The sequence below is a fragment of the Notolepis coatsorum genome, assembly GCF_963971535.1.
Source record: "Notolepis coatsorum genome assembly, chromosome: 1".
NCBI lineage: Eukaryota > Metazoa > Chordata > Actinopteri > Aulopiformes > Paralepididae > Notolepis > Notolepis coatsorum.
Window position 1 is genome coordinate 225,681,060 of NC_140165.1, and position 13,503 is coordinate 225,694,562.

A 13,503-nucleotide genomic window follows, 5' to 3' on the forward strand; every position below is an offset into this window, starting at 1 on the left:
CAGTAGCCCCCGACCCCCTCCCTGGGGAAGCACTTAAGTTAAGTACCATCGCTTTGTTTACTGCAGACAATTAACTTAAGCACACTTTGTCACATGGTGCGATAAAAACCACCTGCAGCTAAATGTGGCGAAGACCAAGGAACTGGTTGTGGAGCTGGGGAGGAGGAGGAGTGCACCTGTGACCCCCGTTTCCATCAGGGGAGTTGATGTGGACATGGTTGAGGTGTACAAATACCTCGGTGTGCATATCGACAACAAACTGAACGGGTCAAAACATGCAGAAGCACTGTACAAGAAGGGCCAGAGCCGACTCTACTTCCTCAGAAGGCTGAGATCCTTCAATGTCTGTACAAGGATGTTGAGGATGTTCTATGAGTCGGTGGTGGCGGGCGCCTTCTTGTACGGTTTGACCTGCTGGGGCAGCGGACTGAGAGCAGTGGACACAACCAGGCTGGATAAGCTGGTCAGGAAGGCCAGCAGCGTGGTTGGGGTGGAGCTGGACTCTCTAGCGAGGGTGGCGGAGAGGAGGAGCCTCGCTAAGCTCCAGGCCATCAAGGAAAACCCCACCCACCCACTATACACAGACTTGGCTGACAGGAGGAGCATGTTCAGTGCTAGGCTCACACTACCCAAATGCAGCACTGAACGGCACAGGAAGTCCTTCATTCCAACAGCCATCAGACTATATAATGCATCACTGTGCCTCACTGCATCACTGAGCACAGAGCGGCAGCTCATTAGTGGCAGGAGGACGCGACTAGCGGCCTCCAGGCTCCACAACAGGGGGCAGCGACGGCTGCCAGACATAGATCTAGGTCTTATTGGAACCCAAGGAGGACAATACACTACCTAAAGCATACTGCACCTTGTGACACTGTGAATACTGGAATATATATTTCATATTTCATTAGTTAGATGTAAATTATAATTATATTGACCAAATTGTTTACCCCATGCTCAGTATGCTCAGTATATTCTTACTGTATTTATTTCTGTATATTTTATTTCATTTAATTTTATCCTATTTTATTTTACTCTACTCTTATCCTAGGCAACTTGATTTGATTTGTGTTATCATTCTAAATTGTGACCTGTCCTGTCTAAATGTTTAAATGTTGAGCGATTTGCAGTGTCTAATTTCCCACGGGATAGTAAAAGTATTTCTATTCTATTCTATTCTATTCTATTCACTTAAGTTAAGTACCCTCGCTTTGTTTACTGCAGAAAATTAACACCTAGTGCTAGTTCTAAACTGACATCGAAGTGACATTGGAGTGGCAGAAGGGACCCGATTCTGAAAAGATTCATCTGTATACACACATAGAGAGAGGGAGAGAGAGAACATGTGAGAGAAAGAGAGTGATAACAAGAGGGCTACACATACATTGTGCTACATTCACACTGCAGGAAAGAGTGTCCCAGATCGGACAAATCGGACAGGACAAATCACATGGAATCTGATCTTTTCAATTCCGATTTAGGCCACTATCATGTGGTCCTAAATCAGATACAGGTCTGGTTTGTTTTAATTAGCCGGCCTCCACCGCATTCAACATATAAATTAAACCATAAATCAGTGTTCTCCATGTTTAGTTTACGTCCATCATCATTAATGTTAATTTGTGTGTGCCGGACAGTTCAGGAGTGTGACTGGTTCACACTGGAATCTGATATTGGCCACATTTAAAAAGATAATGTGAACAGCCGAACAAGAAAATCAGATCTGAGCAATAAATCAGAATTGAGCACTAAAGCTTGCAGTCTGAACATAGCCTTAGAGAGAGAGAGAGAAAGAGAGAGTTAAGAGTGCTCACCTCTCCCAGTAAAGGTGTCTTTCCATCAGACTCAGTGACCCAGGCGTTGTTCTCCGTCCCTCTGTCGTAGGAGTGGTACGGGGCGTTCCCAGCTCTCTTACTGGTGGCTACAGCCGGATCCTTGGGGACAGCAGACAGAACCTCGATCACCACAGAGCGTAATCCTTTCACCTGTACCATCTCACACGTGAGACAGAATCTTTAGAACTGAACATTCTAAAGATGATTTAATAACCATGACTGGTAATCATTGAACACCGAGATGGAATTCTGAGAACGGAAATAACGCGTAGTACAACCGAAAGGGATAAATTAATAGAAACCTCATTCCCTGTCGTATAGAGAACAGTAATTTGGCTGGCGTGCCTCGATGTTTTGTAATGTGAGAATTATCCAGTTTATGCACGCCGCGTCTCAGAGAGACGACTCGTCGACGTGACCCCGAGACGTCGTCTGGCTCACAGCATTTCAGTGGCAGACGGAGTCGTTTCTAAAACCTTATTTTTCTATGTCTCATGCACACGTGAGACAATGCTCATTTCCATCAGAACATAATTACAATTCAACGGCAGCCATCTTAGCTGCGCTGGAGCAGATTACCATGCCCTAGGATGTCCTTTGTCTCACACACATCTTCTGTCCTGATTTATATGCAGCGCAGAGAGAATTGACACAACCATGGTTTCAGAAAAGCACAGGGTGAAAATGAAGTGTATCCACGGTGAAAAAGGGAAAGATAAGACACGTCAGAAGCTAATTATTTCTATTGTATCCTAGTGATGCGCTCGCATCGGCTCATGTTCTATATCTGACTTGTGATATTGTAGTGAATTCAGGGGGCAGCTGGGAATCAAACCTGGGTCGCTAACCAGTCAACTAGGGCTTGCGAGTCTAGACATCTGCCGTTGTTACACTACCCTCCTCCTAACCAGAAAAGCGTCCCCACGCTTCAGCCTCCCTCACGCCTCTGGGCGCACGTGCTTCCGACGGTCCACCGTCCCACTTCTGACGCCAATGTAGTGAATTCGTGGGGCAGCGGGAATCGAACCCAGGTCGCCCAGACTACAGGCGATAGCGCTAACCAGTCAACTAAGGGACCGACTTGTTAGCGGAGGGCTAGTGAATCTAGGCATCCGTGGTTGTTACAATATGGTGGTGTAGTGGTTAACACTGTCGCCTCACAGCTAGAAGGTCCTGGGTTCGATTCCCGCTTGGGGACCAGGTTGCCGTGTTGCCAGTTACCCAGGTGGGGTATCTCCCGGGCCATTATGTGTGAAGTTTGCATGTTCTCCCCGTGCTTGCAAGGGTTTCCCCTCCCGACAAGATAAACCCAATGGAAAAACATGCACAACAGATCGCTAACGCTGTGACGTCCCTGACGAAGACGGACAGGAGCACTTGGATTGGTACCCGGGTGCGGTGCATGCTGCAGCCCTTGTCTGCTCCCGGCTGCCCTTGGGGGGAAGGACGGCGGGATGGGAAGTGCATTTCATCAGCGACTCAGTGCATGTGTGTGTGTGTGTTCCTGTGTCGCCCATCGCATGTGTGTGTGTTAAAAAAAAACGACATGACAAATAGGGATGTCCCATATTATCGGCCTACCGATATAATCGGCCGATATTGGCATTAAAATGTGATATCGGAAAATATCGGTATCGGTTTTCAAAAAAGATATATATTTTTTTTTTTTTTACATTTCTATAACCTTTATTTAACCAGGCAAGCAAGTAAGAACAAATTCAGATTTTATTTATTGTCAAAAGTATGCATAATGTTGTGTTAATTCCACAACAAGAGATATGTAATGTTAATTACCTGAAATTATTCCGTTTTGGGGGGGGGGGAAACCCTGCATATATCTGTATCAGTTGATATCGGTTGATATCGGTATCGGAAATTAAGAGTTGGACAATATCGGTATATCGGTTTCGGTAAAAAAGCCAATATCGAGCATCCCTAATGACAAATAAAGACTTTTTCTTATCTAACATTTTGTTACAGTGTGTTGTTATGTTGTGAGGCATCGATGCATGACGTCAGTGGTTGAGGATTCCCACCAGGATGAGGATGTATCTCTGGCCCTTCTCATGGAGATAGTCAGCAAACTGGGGGAGGTCTCTGAACTTGATCGTGTCGTAGGTGAAGTCCTTTTTGTCCTCCATGTAGTCTATGTCTGTGTATTGGATGTCCTGGAGAGAGAGAAAGGAGGTCACACACTGCATACTGCGATATATCCTAGTACCTCCTTGTGTGACATGTTATCCATACACTTGCTCCACAATCCCGTTTTACTGCAAAACTAATTATTGGAATGAGGTGAACAGACTGAAAATGTTATCTTAAAAGATAAAAACAGATGATGTAAATATTTTTTGATTGCAGATGGTAACAACGTTTTGCGTTGGGGACATAATTAACAGTTAATAATAATCAAGTTGTGGTCAGTGTGTGTTAAAGAGGCACAATGCTATTTGCTGTATTGTTTCATGTACAATTGGCCAGTTTGTGATGCACACTAAATAATCTGATAAGATGTCATGTCAATTATGTGAATGAATACAAAATTCCTTATTTTTTTCCTTTTTATGGGTATTTTCTCTTCTTCAGTTACACAGCTATCATTACGTTTACATTTAGTCATTTAGCTGACGCTTTAATCCAAAGCGACTTTCAAGTTTTGTACAACAAGACAGCAGGAAGGGTACAACTCTATCAGCTGAGTAACAATGTTCATCAAAGTGTTGAGTGCTACAGTGTAGGTTAGTATATTAGGACAAGTGCATGACAGTAAGGTTAGTTAGGGTTAGTCAGGGCCGCCTCAGGGGGTGTGCGAGCAGTGCGGTCGCACAGGGCCTCGCGGGAAGGGGGGCCTCGCAAAAAAGATTTTTTTTTTGTTTTTTGTTTTTTTTGTTTTTTTAAATTTTTTAAATTTTTTTGCAAGCCCCTTTTTCATCACAGACCTAAAATCTAGTTTTGCTTATATGCTTATATATTTCACATTAGACACGTTTGTAGAATGTGTCTGACTTGTTCCTGGCTCTACGGCTCTGCAGATACACTATTGGAGCTTTGGGGCTCTGCAGCAGACATACTATTGGTTTCAACGAAGGGAAGGGTTACATGTGTACAGTCGGCCGGCGTGCGTCAGCTGCGTCTGACTATTTCGCACGTGCAGCATTGGATTTTATGCCAGCCAACACGAAGAGGACGGTCGTTCGGCAGATGGACTGAAGATGAAAGTTGTTGCATGTTAGAAAGTTCAGTCAGGCTAGCCATGTCGGCTTAGCTAAAGGCAGGGACAGCTAGTTAGCGTTAGCTACGTTATAATATCGAGTGCTAACGTGTGGTTCAGTCAGGATAGCCATGTCGGCTAGTAGCTTAGCTAAAGGCTAACTAGCGTTAGCTAACCTAGAGAGAGCGTGTGCAGCATTGTTATGTCAAGATGAAGAGGACGGTCGTTCGGCAGATGAACTTCGTCAACTCCACGCGGTTGTCTCCATCCTCTTGGACGTTTGGTGAGTTTTTAATGCACTCTATTCTATTCCCGCCGTGGAGATATCTCTCTCTCTCTCTCTCTCTCTCGGGCCGGCTAGCTATCGTGGCTAAGGCTAACGTTATGTTGGCTAACGTTATGTGGAGCCAGCGGGCCGGCTAGCTATCGTAGCTGACGTTCTGTTGGACCAGCGGGCCGGCTAACTATCGTAGCCAACATTATGTTGAGCTAGCGGGCCGGTTAGCTGTCGTAGACGTTATGTTGAGCCAAGCGGGCCGGCTAGCTAACGTAGCTAACGTTATATTGAGCCAAACGGGCCGGCTAGCTGTCGTAGCTAACGGTGTGTACCTGGTGTCAGTACCTGGCTACTCTATTTGCAGTTAGCCTATTTAGCTGATGTCGGCCGTTGGCTCCGTGCTACTTTGTTTTCTCTGGTATAGACCCTCTTCTATTTGGATTTAAGTGTTGATCTTTGTCCTTTTGGATCTATGTATATTCATGTTGCCTTTGTGAAGTTATCTTTTCCTTCTGTTTTGTTCTTCCATTAAAAGTTGAATATCCTTTAGGGGCTCATCTTAGCTGTCTTGCTTATCTTTCTCTCTCTCTGTCTGGACCACAGACCCATCTCTCTCTCTCTCTCTCTGTCTGGACCACAGACTCATCTCTCTCTCTTTGGACCACATATTCTCTCTGTCTGGATCATCACATCGTTACAAAGCGATAACACTGTATATTGACTGTAGAACGGGAGCTCTCTCTCTCTCTCTCTCTCTCTCTCTCTCTCTCTCTCTCTCTCTCTCTCGCGCTCTCTCTCTCTCTCTCTCTCTCTCTCTCTCTCTCTCTCTCTCTCTCTCTCTCTCTCTCTCTCTCTCTCTCTCTCTCTCTCTCTCTCTCTCTTGCTATATGTTGACTGTATCATGCCCAGCCTCGGGCAGCGCTATTATTTAAGAATTTATAACCTTTAGGGGGGGGGGGGGGGGGGGGCGTTTAAATCTTGCACAGGGCCTCGCATTTCTCCCAGACGGCCCTGGTTAGAGTTATATATATTTTTTTTTTTCAGATAATGATTGAAGAAGATTGGACGGGTTTAGGCTGTCCTAACTGTGGTGGGAAGTTCGTTCCACCATTGTGGGGCAAGGAACGAGAATAGGCGACTTCTCTTTGATGAGCCTCCCGGAGCTCGGATAGGAGTAGGTCTGAGGCGGCCAGAAGATGCAGAGCGTAGGGGTCTTGAGGGTGTGTAGTTAGATACCATTGACCGGAGGTAGGCGGGAGCCGTTCCCTTCGCCACACGATATGCCAGGTCGAGGGCCTTGAAGCGGATTGGTGATGTATCGTAGATGTCTTGCACATTGATTGTCGCAAATATTGTGTATTGTGATATTATCATTACCGAATGCCAAATTCGTCCCAGTATCGTATTGTAACTCCTATCGTCTCACGCCTATCACACACACAACACACTTCACAGCAGACACTTTGACCTATCATAGAAGGGTAAACAAAGGTGAAAGGTGATGCATATTCAACGGTTTCACTGGAATCCTGTCGCTAGGGAACAGTTTAGACCCAAATGTATTCCCTGTTCAACTATTGCATTAGAAAACATTGCAACAGGAAATGCACCTGGGTCCTTTTATTCCCCTTTCTGTGCCTATGGTTACATCTGTTTAACACTTTGACGACCGGCGGCCCGCGCGGATTTAGGCCTCAGAGGACAGCAGAAAGTAAACACACCGATGTACTTTCAACAAGCTTTATATATCATTTATAGTATTGCTATCTGTCCATTCTCATTGTCACTTGAGTGCTTAAACCGTGCCTTCATAATGGCTTAAACAAAATAAAAGTCCATCGGTTGGTTGTCATTTTATAGCGTCGTGAATATAAGGTATAACACACTTTTCGTCTAGGCTTTTTTCCCGGGAGCTGGATAATAGGCTAAACGTTGGCGCCGTTATATCAAACGCCATTTCTGCTGTATATATACGAATGAAATAAAACAAACTGCGTAGCATCCGGACTATTACAGAGCATCTATGGATGAAATGGGGGCGGCGGGGAACGCTGATTACTATTATTGATCTGCAATACAGTGTGCGTTCAATATAGCATTTTCATTGACCAATCACGTTACGTTATAAAACAATGTCCAATCCAGCTGTAATTTGGGGTAATATTATCCTACCGTCAGGCCATGTGATCGCCGGCAGCATTTCCTCACCACTCATCAGATTCTGGTAGATCGATATGCAATTGGCTAATCATAAATCCCATTATTCCACGCTGAAAAAACCGCTCGCCAAACTAATCCAAGATGGAGGATGTTCTGCTGGGATCAAGGAACTATGATCCGCCCACAGAATTGTACTTTAAAAAAAATAAATTAAATTCACAATGATACTGCAGTGGAGCGATGGCGCCACTAAGCGGGTTTGGCCGGTACTGCATGTTTTCGAAAATCAAATATCTGAAAAGATGCTGGTAGTGGATCGGGTACCTAAGAAGCACTATAAATATGGAATAAAACAATAACAACTCGTCACGTATATACTCGTGGCTCTGGTCCACATCGCGCTTTTTCAAAACACGTATATATACGTGGACGGACGCCATAGTGTAACCAAGTCGCAGCGGCTGCGGTGAAAAGGTCAAATTGTGTTTTCTGTAGACGAATGGAACTAACCGCTTACTTGGAGGGAAAGAAAATAACAGAGAGCTGTGCCATAGGTGATTTTCACAACAAACACGCAATGGTGTGTAATAATAATAATAATAAATAATAATAATAATAATAATAATAATAATAATAATAATAATAATAATAATAATAATAATAATAATAATAATAATAATAATAATAATAATAATAATAATAATAATAATAATAATAATAATAATAATAATAATAATAATAATAATAATAATAATAATAATAATAATAATAATAATAATAATAATAATAATAATAATAATAATAATAATAATAATAATAATAATAATAATAATAATAATAATAATAATAATAATAATAATAATAATAATAATAATAATAATAATAATAATAATAATAATAATATATTCAATTTGTAGGGGCGCTTTATATTTGTGGAACAAATCTCAAGGTGCTACAGTGTAGATGAACATAAAAACAAGTAAAAGAGTAGAAAGAACATAAAATAAGTAGGGCTAAAACTAGTAAGAGAGTAGAAAGAACATAACATAAGTAGGGCTAAAGCTAGTAGAAGAGTAAAAGAACATAAAATAAGAATGGCTAAAACTAGTAAAATAGTCAAAGAACATAAAATAAGAAGGGCTAACATTTGTAAAAGAGTAAAAGAACATAACATGTGTGGGGCTAAAACTAGATAAAAATCAACAAAAGGCTCTATTAAAAAGATGTGCTTTGAGCAATGTTCCCTCTAAAAAAATTTCGGTCTGAGCAAACACTCAAATCTCCTGAGCAGACATCAGCAACTGAGCAACATAAGTCACCTGCCGATTAACCGGTTAGTTGATAAGCGGCAGTTTGTAAAACATCTGATAATCTTAATTTCCCTTAATGTCTAACATAAAAATATATACATTTAGCTGATACACAGAAATAATAAAAAAAAAGACATATTATATTCCATAATAAAATATTTATTTGACCATTGATTGACGATACAGAGCAAAGTCCTCCCTCCCTCTTCTCTCTCCCCCTCTCTCTCTCCCTCCCGTTCTCCCTCTATCCCTCTCTCTCTAAACCTCTCACCTTCCCCTGCTTCATTTCTCCTTTCTCTGTTAGTCAGATACACATCAGAAAAAAGTAACTTGCTTCCAGACTAGTGGTGTCACGATACTGGAATTTCTAACTTAGATACGATACCTTGAAAAGTATCGATATTCTATACCATTTTTGATACCACAGGGAAAAATGTTAAATCTTAAAATGTAAAAAAATTAAATAAGATACATATATATATATTTAAAAAAAGAACGACCAGTGGGGGGCACATGCGAGCAACGCCCAGGAAGGGGAGGGGGGAATTGGCATAACGACAAAAAATTGGGGTGGGAGAAAAAACACAGAAAAACAGGAGGAGAAAAAGTGGATAAAAATGTATTTAAAACAAGGAGAGAAGCTGTAGGAGAGAAGACCGCGAGTACGTGCATCCAAGCTGACTGCTGTTTTTTAAGAAACGTCTTTTATTTTTTTACACAAACGTTTCTGTGCAGAACAGATTTCAGATGTGCGCGTGAGCATTTGGACATGTGCGTGTGCGCGCACGGGCGCATGTTAGAGGGAACAGTGGCTTTGAGGCCCTTTTTAAAGGCATCCACGGTCTGTGGTGCTCTCAGATGATCAGGGAGAGCATTCCACAAACTTTTGGTGTACAATATGGACAATATTTTGTAAACAGTTACAGAGAACAGGAGGGAGTAAATGACATTCATTCCCAATGTAACACAACAGAAGCTGCATTGAAATTACCTATGGAAATCACCAAATTGTGACAATTGCTTCAGCTTTTGTAAATTTTTCTTCATTTCCGTTTTAGTTATTGCAATATCAATTGACAAACATATCTCAGCCTATCTTTAATTCACCAAACAGACGTTGCAATAGCTAAATTAGCAACAAACACCATACATTCATCAAGACATTCTGTTTACATATAAATGCCATAGTGAAATAGGACAATTCACTATGCATGAGTACAGCACAAATAGCTGAACAATCAATAAATCCATAGCACTGAAGCCTTGGTAATCATAACTGATTGTATTGCAGGCTTATATGTATGCAATGCCTATAGCGTATGCATATCAGATGTCAATTTGCAGTTATTGGAAAAAGGATATCCAGAATCACACTAAAAGCAAAGTAATGATAATGTAATGAAGTAATATTATGATATTATATAATGTAATTTCATGAATTAATTGAATCGCAAGACATCAGAGAGCCTTCATATACTGCGTTGCATCTCCAACCACTTAAACTCCGTCTGAACCGGATAACCTCAAACAAGTGTCTCCTGATGACTCTAGTCCAAATGAGCTCCATCTCATTACACATTCAAAGCCTAAACGCCGGCACGACGTCCATGTATTAAAGACTTATTTGCATGATTGAGTCTATATCGTGAGTATGAGTGTAATACATTCAAAATTACTCCTAATACGTGCGCCCGCTCCCTCCTGCCTCTGCGCATAACTTGGACCTGTCCACTCAAGATTAACATCTGCAACATGACTTTAATGGATTTCCCCTCGTACATTAGCATCTCGCCGTGGCTAAATATACATGCGCTTAAGCGTTTTCCACTCTGCACATCACTTAGGCATCTTAAAAGTTAGCTCCTCTGCTTGGCAAGCCTCCGCGTGGGGCTGGCGAGACCTTGATGTGAGCGCTTGCAACTTGGTTAATGTGTTGCGGAACCTTGGGAGGACTCTGAGAACGTTAGCACATTCCGTTTTTTTGGGTTCTGGTGTGCATTGATGCTTGCTCTCTGTCTGTTGGCTGTCAAATCCTCCTCCATATCGGCAGAACAGATGGTTGGCAGGCCCTGCCAGAGAGCCTTCCCCCTAATGGTAATCAGCTCTAGACGTATCAGGGAGAATGTGATAATGCCCTCTGTGGTCTATGATGGTTATCAAATATGTCCCTGAGTACAGCAGGAGTGGAACCAGCTGCATCTTAATGCTTCTGGATAGGGAAGATTGATTGGAGATTATCAGAGAGAAATAGTGAGATGGGAGGAGCCATTTGTTTTGAGGCAATCATTAGATAACATCTTTTTTTAAAGTGTGCCCCATGATTGGTGGTGGTTATGTTGTTCTCCTGGAAGTATTGTGTTGTTCATTAAAGGAACACGCCAACATTATGGGACATTCTTACCATCTTCGCCAGAGTCAGACAAGAAGATACCACAAATTAATGGAAGTGGATATGGACCCCTATCCTAGCTTAAAACTCCGGGAGAGGTGTTTTTGGCCAACAGCTCGGCTAGTGGTCTGTATGCGTTTCCATTAATTTGTGCTAAGCTAGGCTAGCTTGCCGCCGGATAGCTTTCTGCTGAATGCACGAGATGAAATTGGTATCTATCTCCTTGTCTGAGATCATTATGAGATCAGACCCTGTATTTATATATAAGGAGTAATACCTTGCCTATATTACTTCCTACCAGTGGAGGTTTCTCTATGACAACACGTGAAACACAAATTCACTCATAATTCATAATTATTATTAATTTACATATACCTATATATATATATATATATATATATATATATATATATATATATATATATATATAAAAAAAATCTTTTTTTAAATTATTATTATTATTATTATTTTATTATAAATGTTTTCCTCTGTAAAAAAATTCCAGTGAATTTTCTTTTTCTTCAAAAATGGCCAAAATGTACAGCTCTGAGCAGGCCTGCACTGCAGTATTGCCTGCAGTAATTATTCGTGAAGAAAACTTCACAGGTGTGACCCATTGTTAAATAAATAATAAATAACAGCGAATCAAAATAGGCTATTAACTTCATCTAAGCACGGTCTGTGCAGTTAAACTCTTGCCATTGAATGGAGGGTTGATTGATTGACAGCCCTTGACATCCAATACACGGAGGTTGAATATGATTGGCAGCCTTGCAAATCCAATCAGAGATTGCTGCATTGCAAAGTCAAAACGGGTCCAGCTGCATGTCCAGAGGATAGGTTTAGCTCGGGCCAATCTCAAGTTTCTCAAGTTTCTTTATTAGTTGTCATACAGAAGTACAGAATACTTTTATACAAAATGTAACATAAATAAGCATTTTGTATAAAAGTATTCTGTACTTCTGTATGACAACTAATAAAGAAACTTGAGAAACTTGAGATTGGCCCGAGCTAAACCTATCCTCCGGACATGCAGCTGGGCCCGTTTTGACTATGTGAAAGTTGAGACTATGAGAAAGTTGTTGTTTAGTAGTTAGTAAGATGTACAGCTATAACAAGTCAAGTCAGGCTAAATTAAACTTTGCGCCAACATTAGGACCGAAGTATAAACCAGCAACTGAGCAACATGAAGAAGTGGACTTATGCATCTGGATCAGAAAAAACCTTGTGGATGAAAAAGTAAGTAGGCTACAGTGCTTGTATGCTAACAGTAGCTAGCCAGCTTAGCCTACATCACAATGATAATCACCAAGCTAACTTACTGTACACTCTGTAGGGCTGGGCAATTAATCGAAACAGAATCGCGATATCGATTCATAGACCTATGCAATCTCATTTCTAAGTTATGACTATTTTCTTTTATTAAATTTTTTTTTTTTTTTTTTTACTTTTTAAATTATTTTATCTGGGTTGAACATGATTTGTGGAACTCCCTCTGGTGTTGTGGTCGTGGTATTCACTGACCTTTGGGAAGTATTTCGACATGCACATGGGTATCTTAGTGGTGTAGTGTATCTTGTAGACCAGGCCCATTGCAAGTTGCTGTACTCTGTCGTCTACTCTAAGCCATCCTAGGTTGTCAAAGTGGACAGGGGTGAGGTGGGTTTTAGGAGTAAGGTCAAGCAGTAGTCTGACCAGTTTGTTTTGTGATGTTTGTAATCTTGTTTTTAGTGCCTTTGAGGTGCTTTGGTACCATGAGGTGCAAGCATAGTCGTAGTACCCTTGAATGAGTGCTCCTGTTAGAGTCTTCAAGGTATTCTTGTTTACCAGAGAGGAGATCCGGTACAGGAATCTAGTTCGTTGGTTGACTTAGTTTTATTACATTGGATCCCATTTTGTCACAGGAAAGATTTGCCTCTATAGGATGGAACCCAGGTAGGTAATTTCATCTTTCCTTTTAAGATAAGATAAGATATTCCTTTATTGATCCCCTTGGGGAAATTCAGGCATCATAGCAGCATGGGGGAAGGGGGGGGGGTACAGGTAGTGAAAACAACACAAGCAGTGTAAACAAATAGGTCAATATAATTTACTATCTAACTAACTGAAATATACATTATTCATTATTCACAGTATCACAGTATCCACATAAGGTGCAGTATGCATAAGGTAGTGTTATTGTCCTACTTGGGTTCCTATTAGTTCTAGGTCGATGTCTGGCAGCAGTCGCTGCCCACTGTTGTGGAGCCTGATGGCCACTGGTATGAAGGACTGTCCGAGGCGGTTAGTTGAGTGTCGGGGGGGTATGAGTCTGTGGCTTC

General features: G+C 41.5%; 1 protein-coding gene across 1 annotated transcript in view; it reads right to left on the reverse strand.

The window, feature by feature from the left end:
• The window catches only part of si (sucrase-isomaltase), a gene marked incomplete at its 5' end in the record, with an annotated part of 323,712 nt that overhangs the window by 219,737 nt on the left and 90,472 nt on the right, over nucleotides 1-13,503 (reverse strand). Inside the window, 2 exons of the mRNA XM_084309006.1 lie at nucleotides 1,815-1,934; nucleotides 3,872-4,003. Of these exons, the coding sequence (XP_084165132.1) occupies nucleotides 1,815-1,934; nucleotides 3,872-4,003 (252 nt within the window). The remainder of the gene's footprint in view (nucleotides 1-1,814; nucleotides 1,935-3,871; nucleotides 4,004-13,503) is intronic.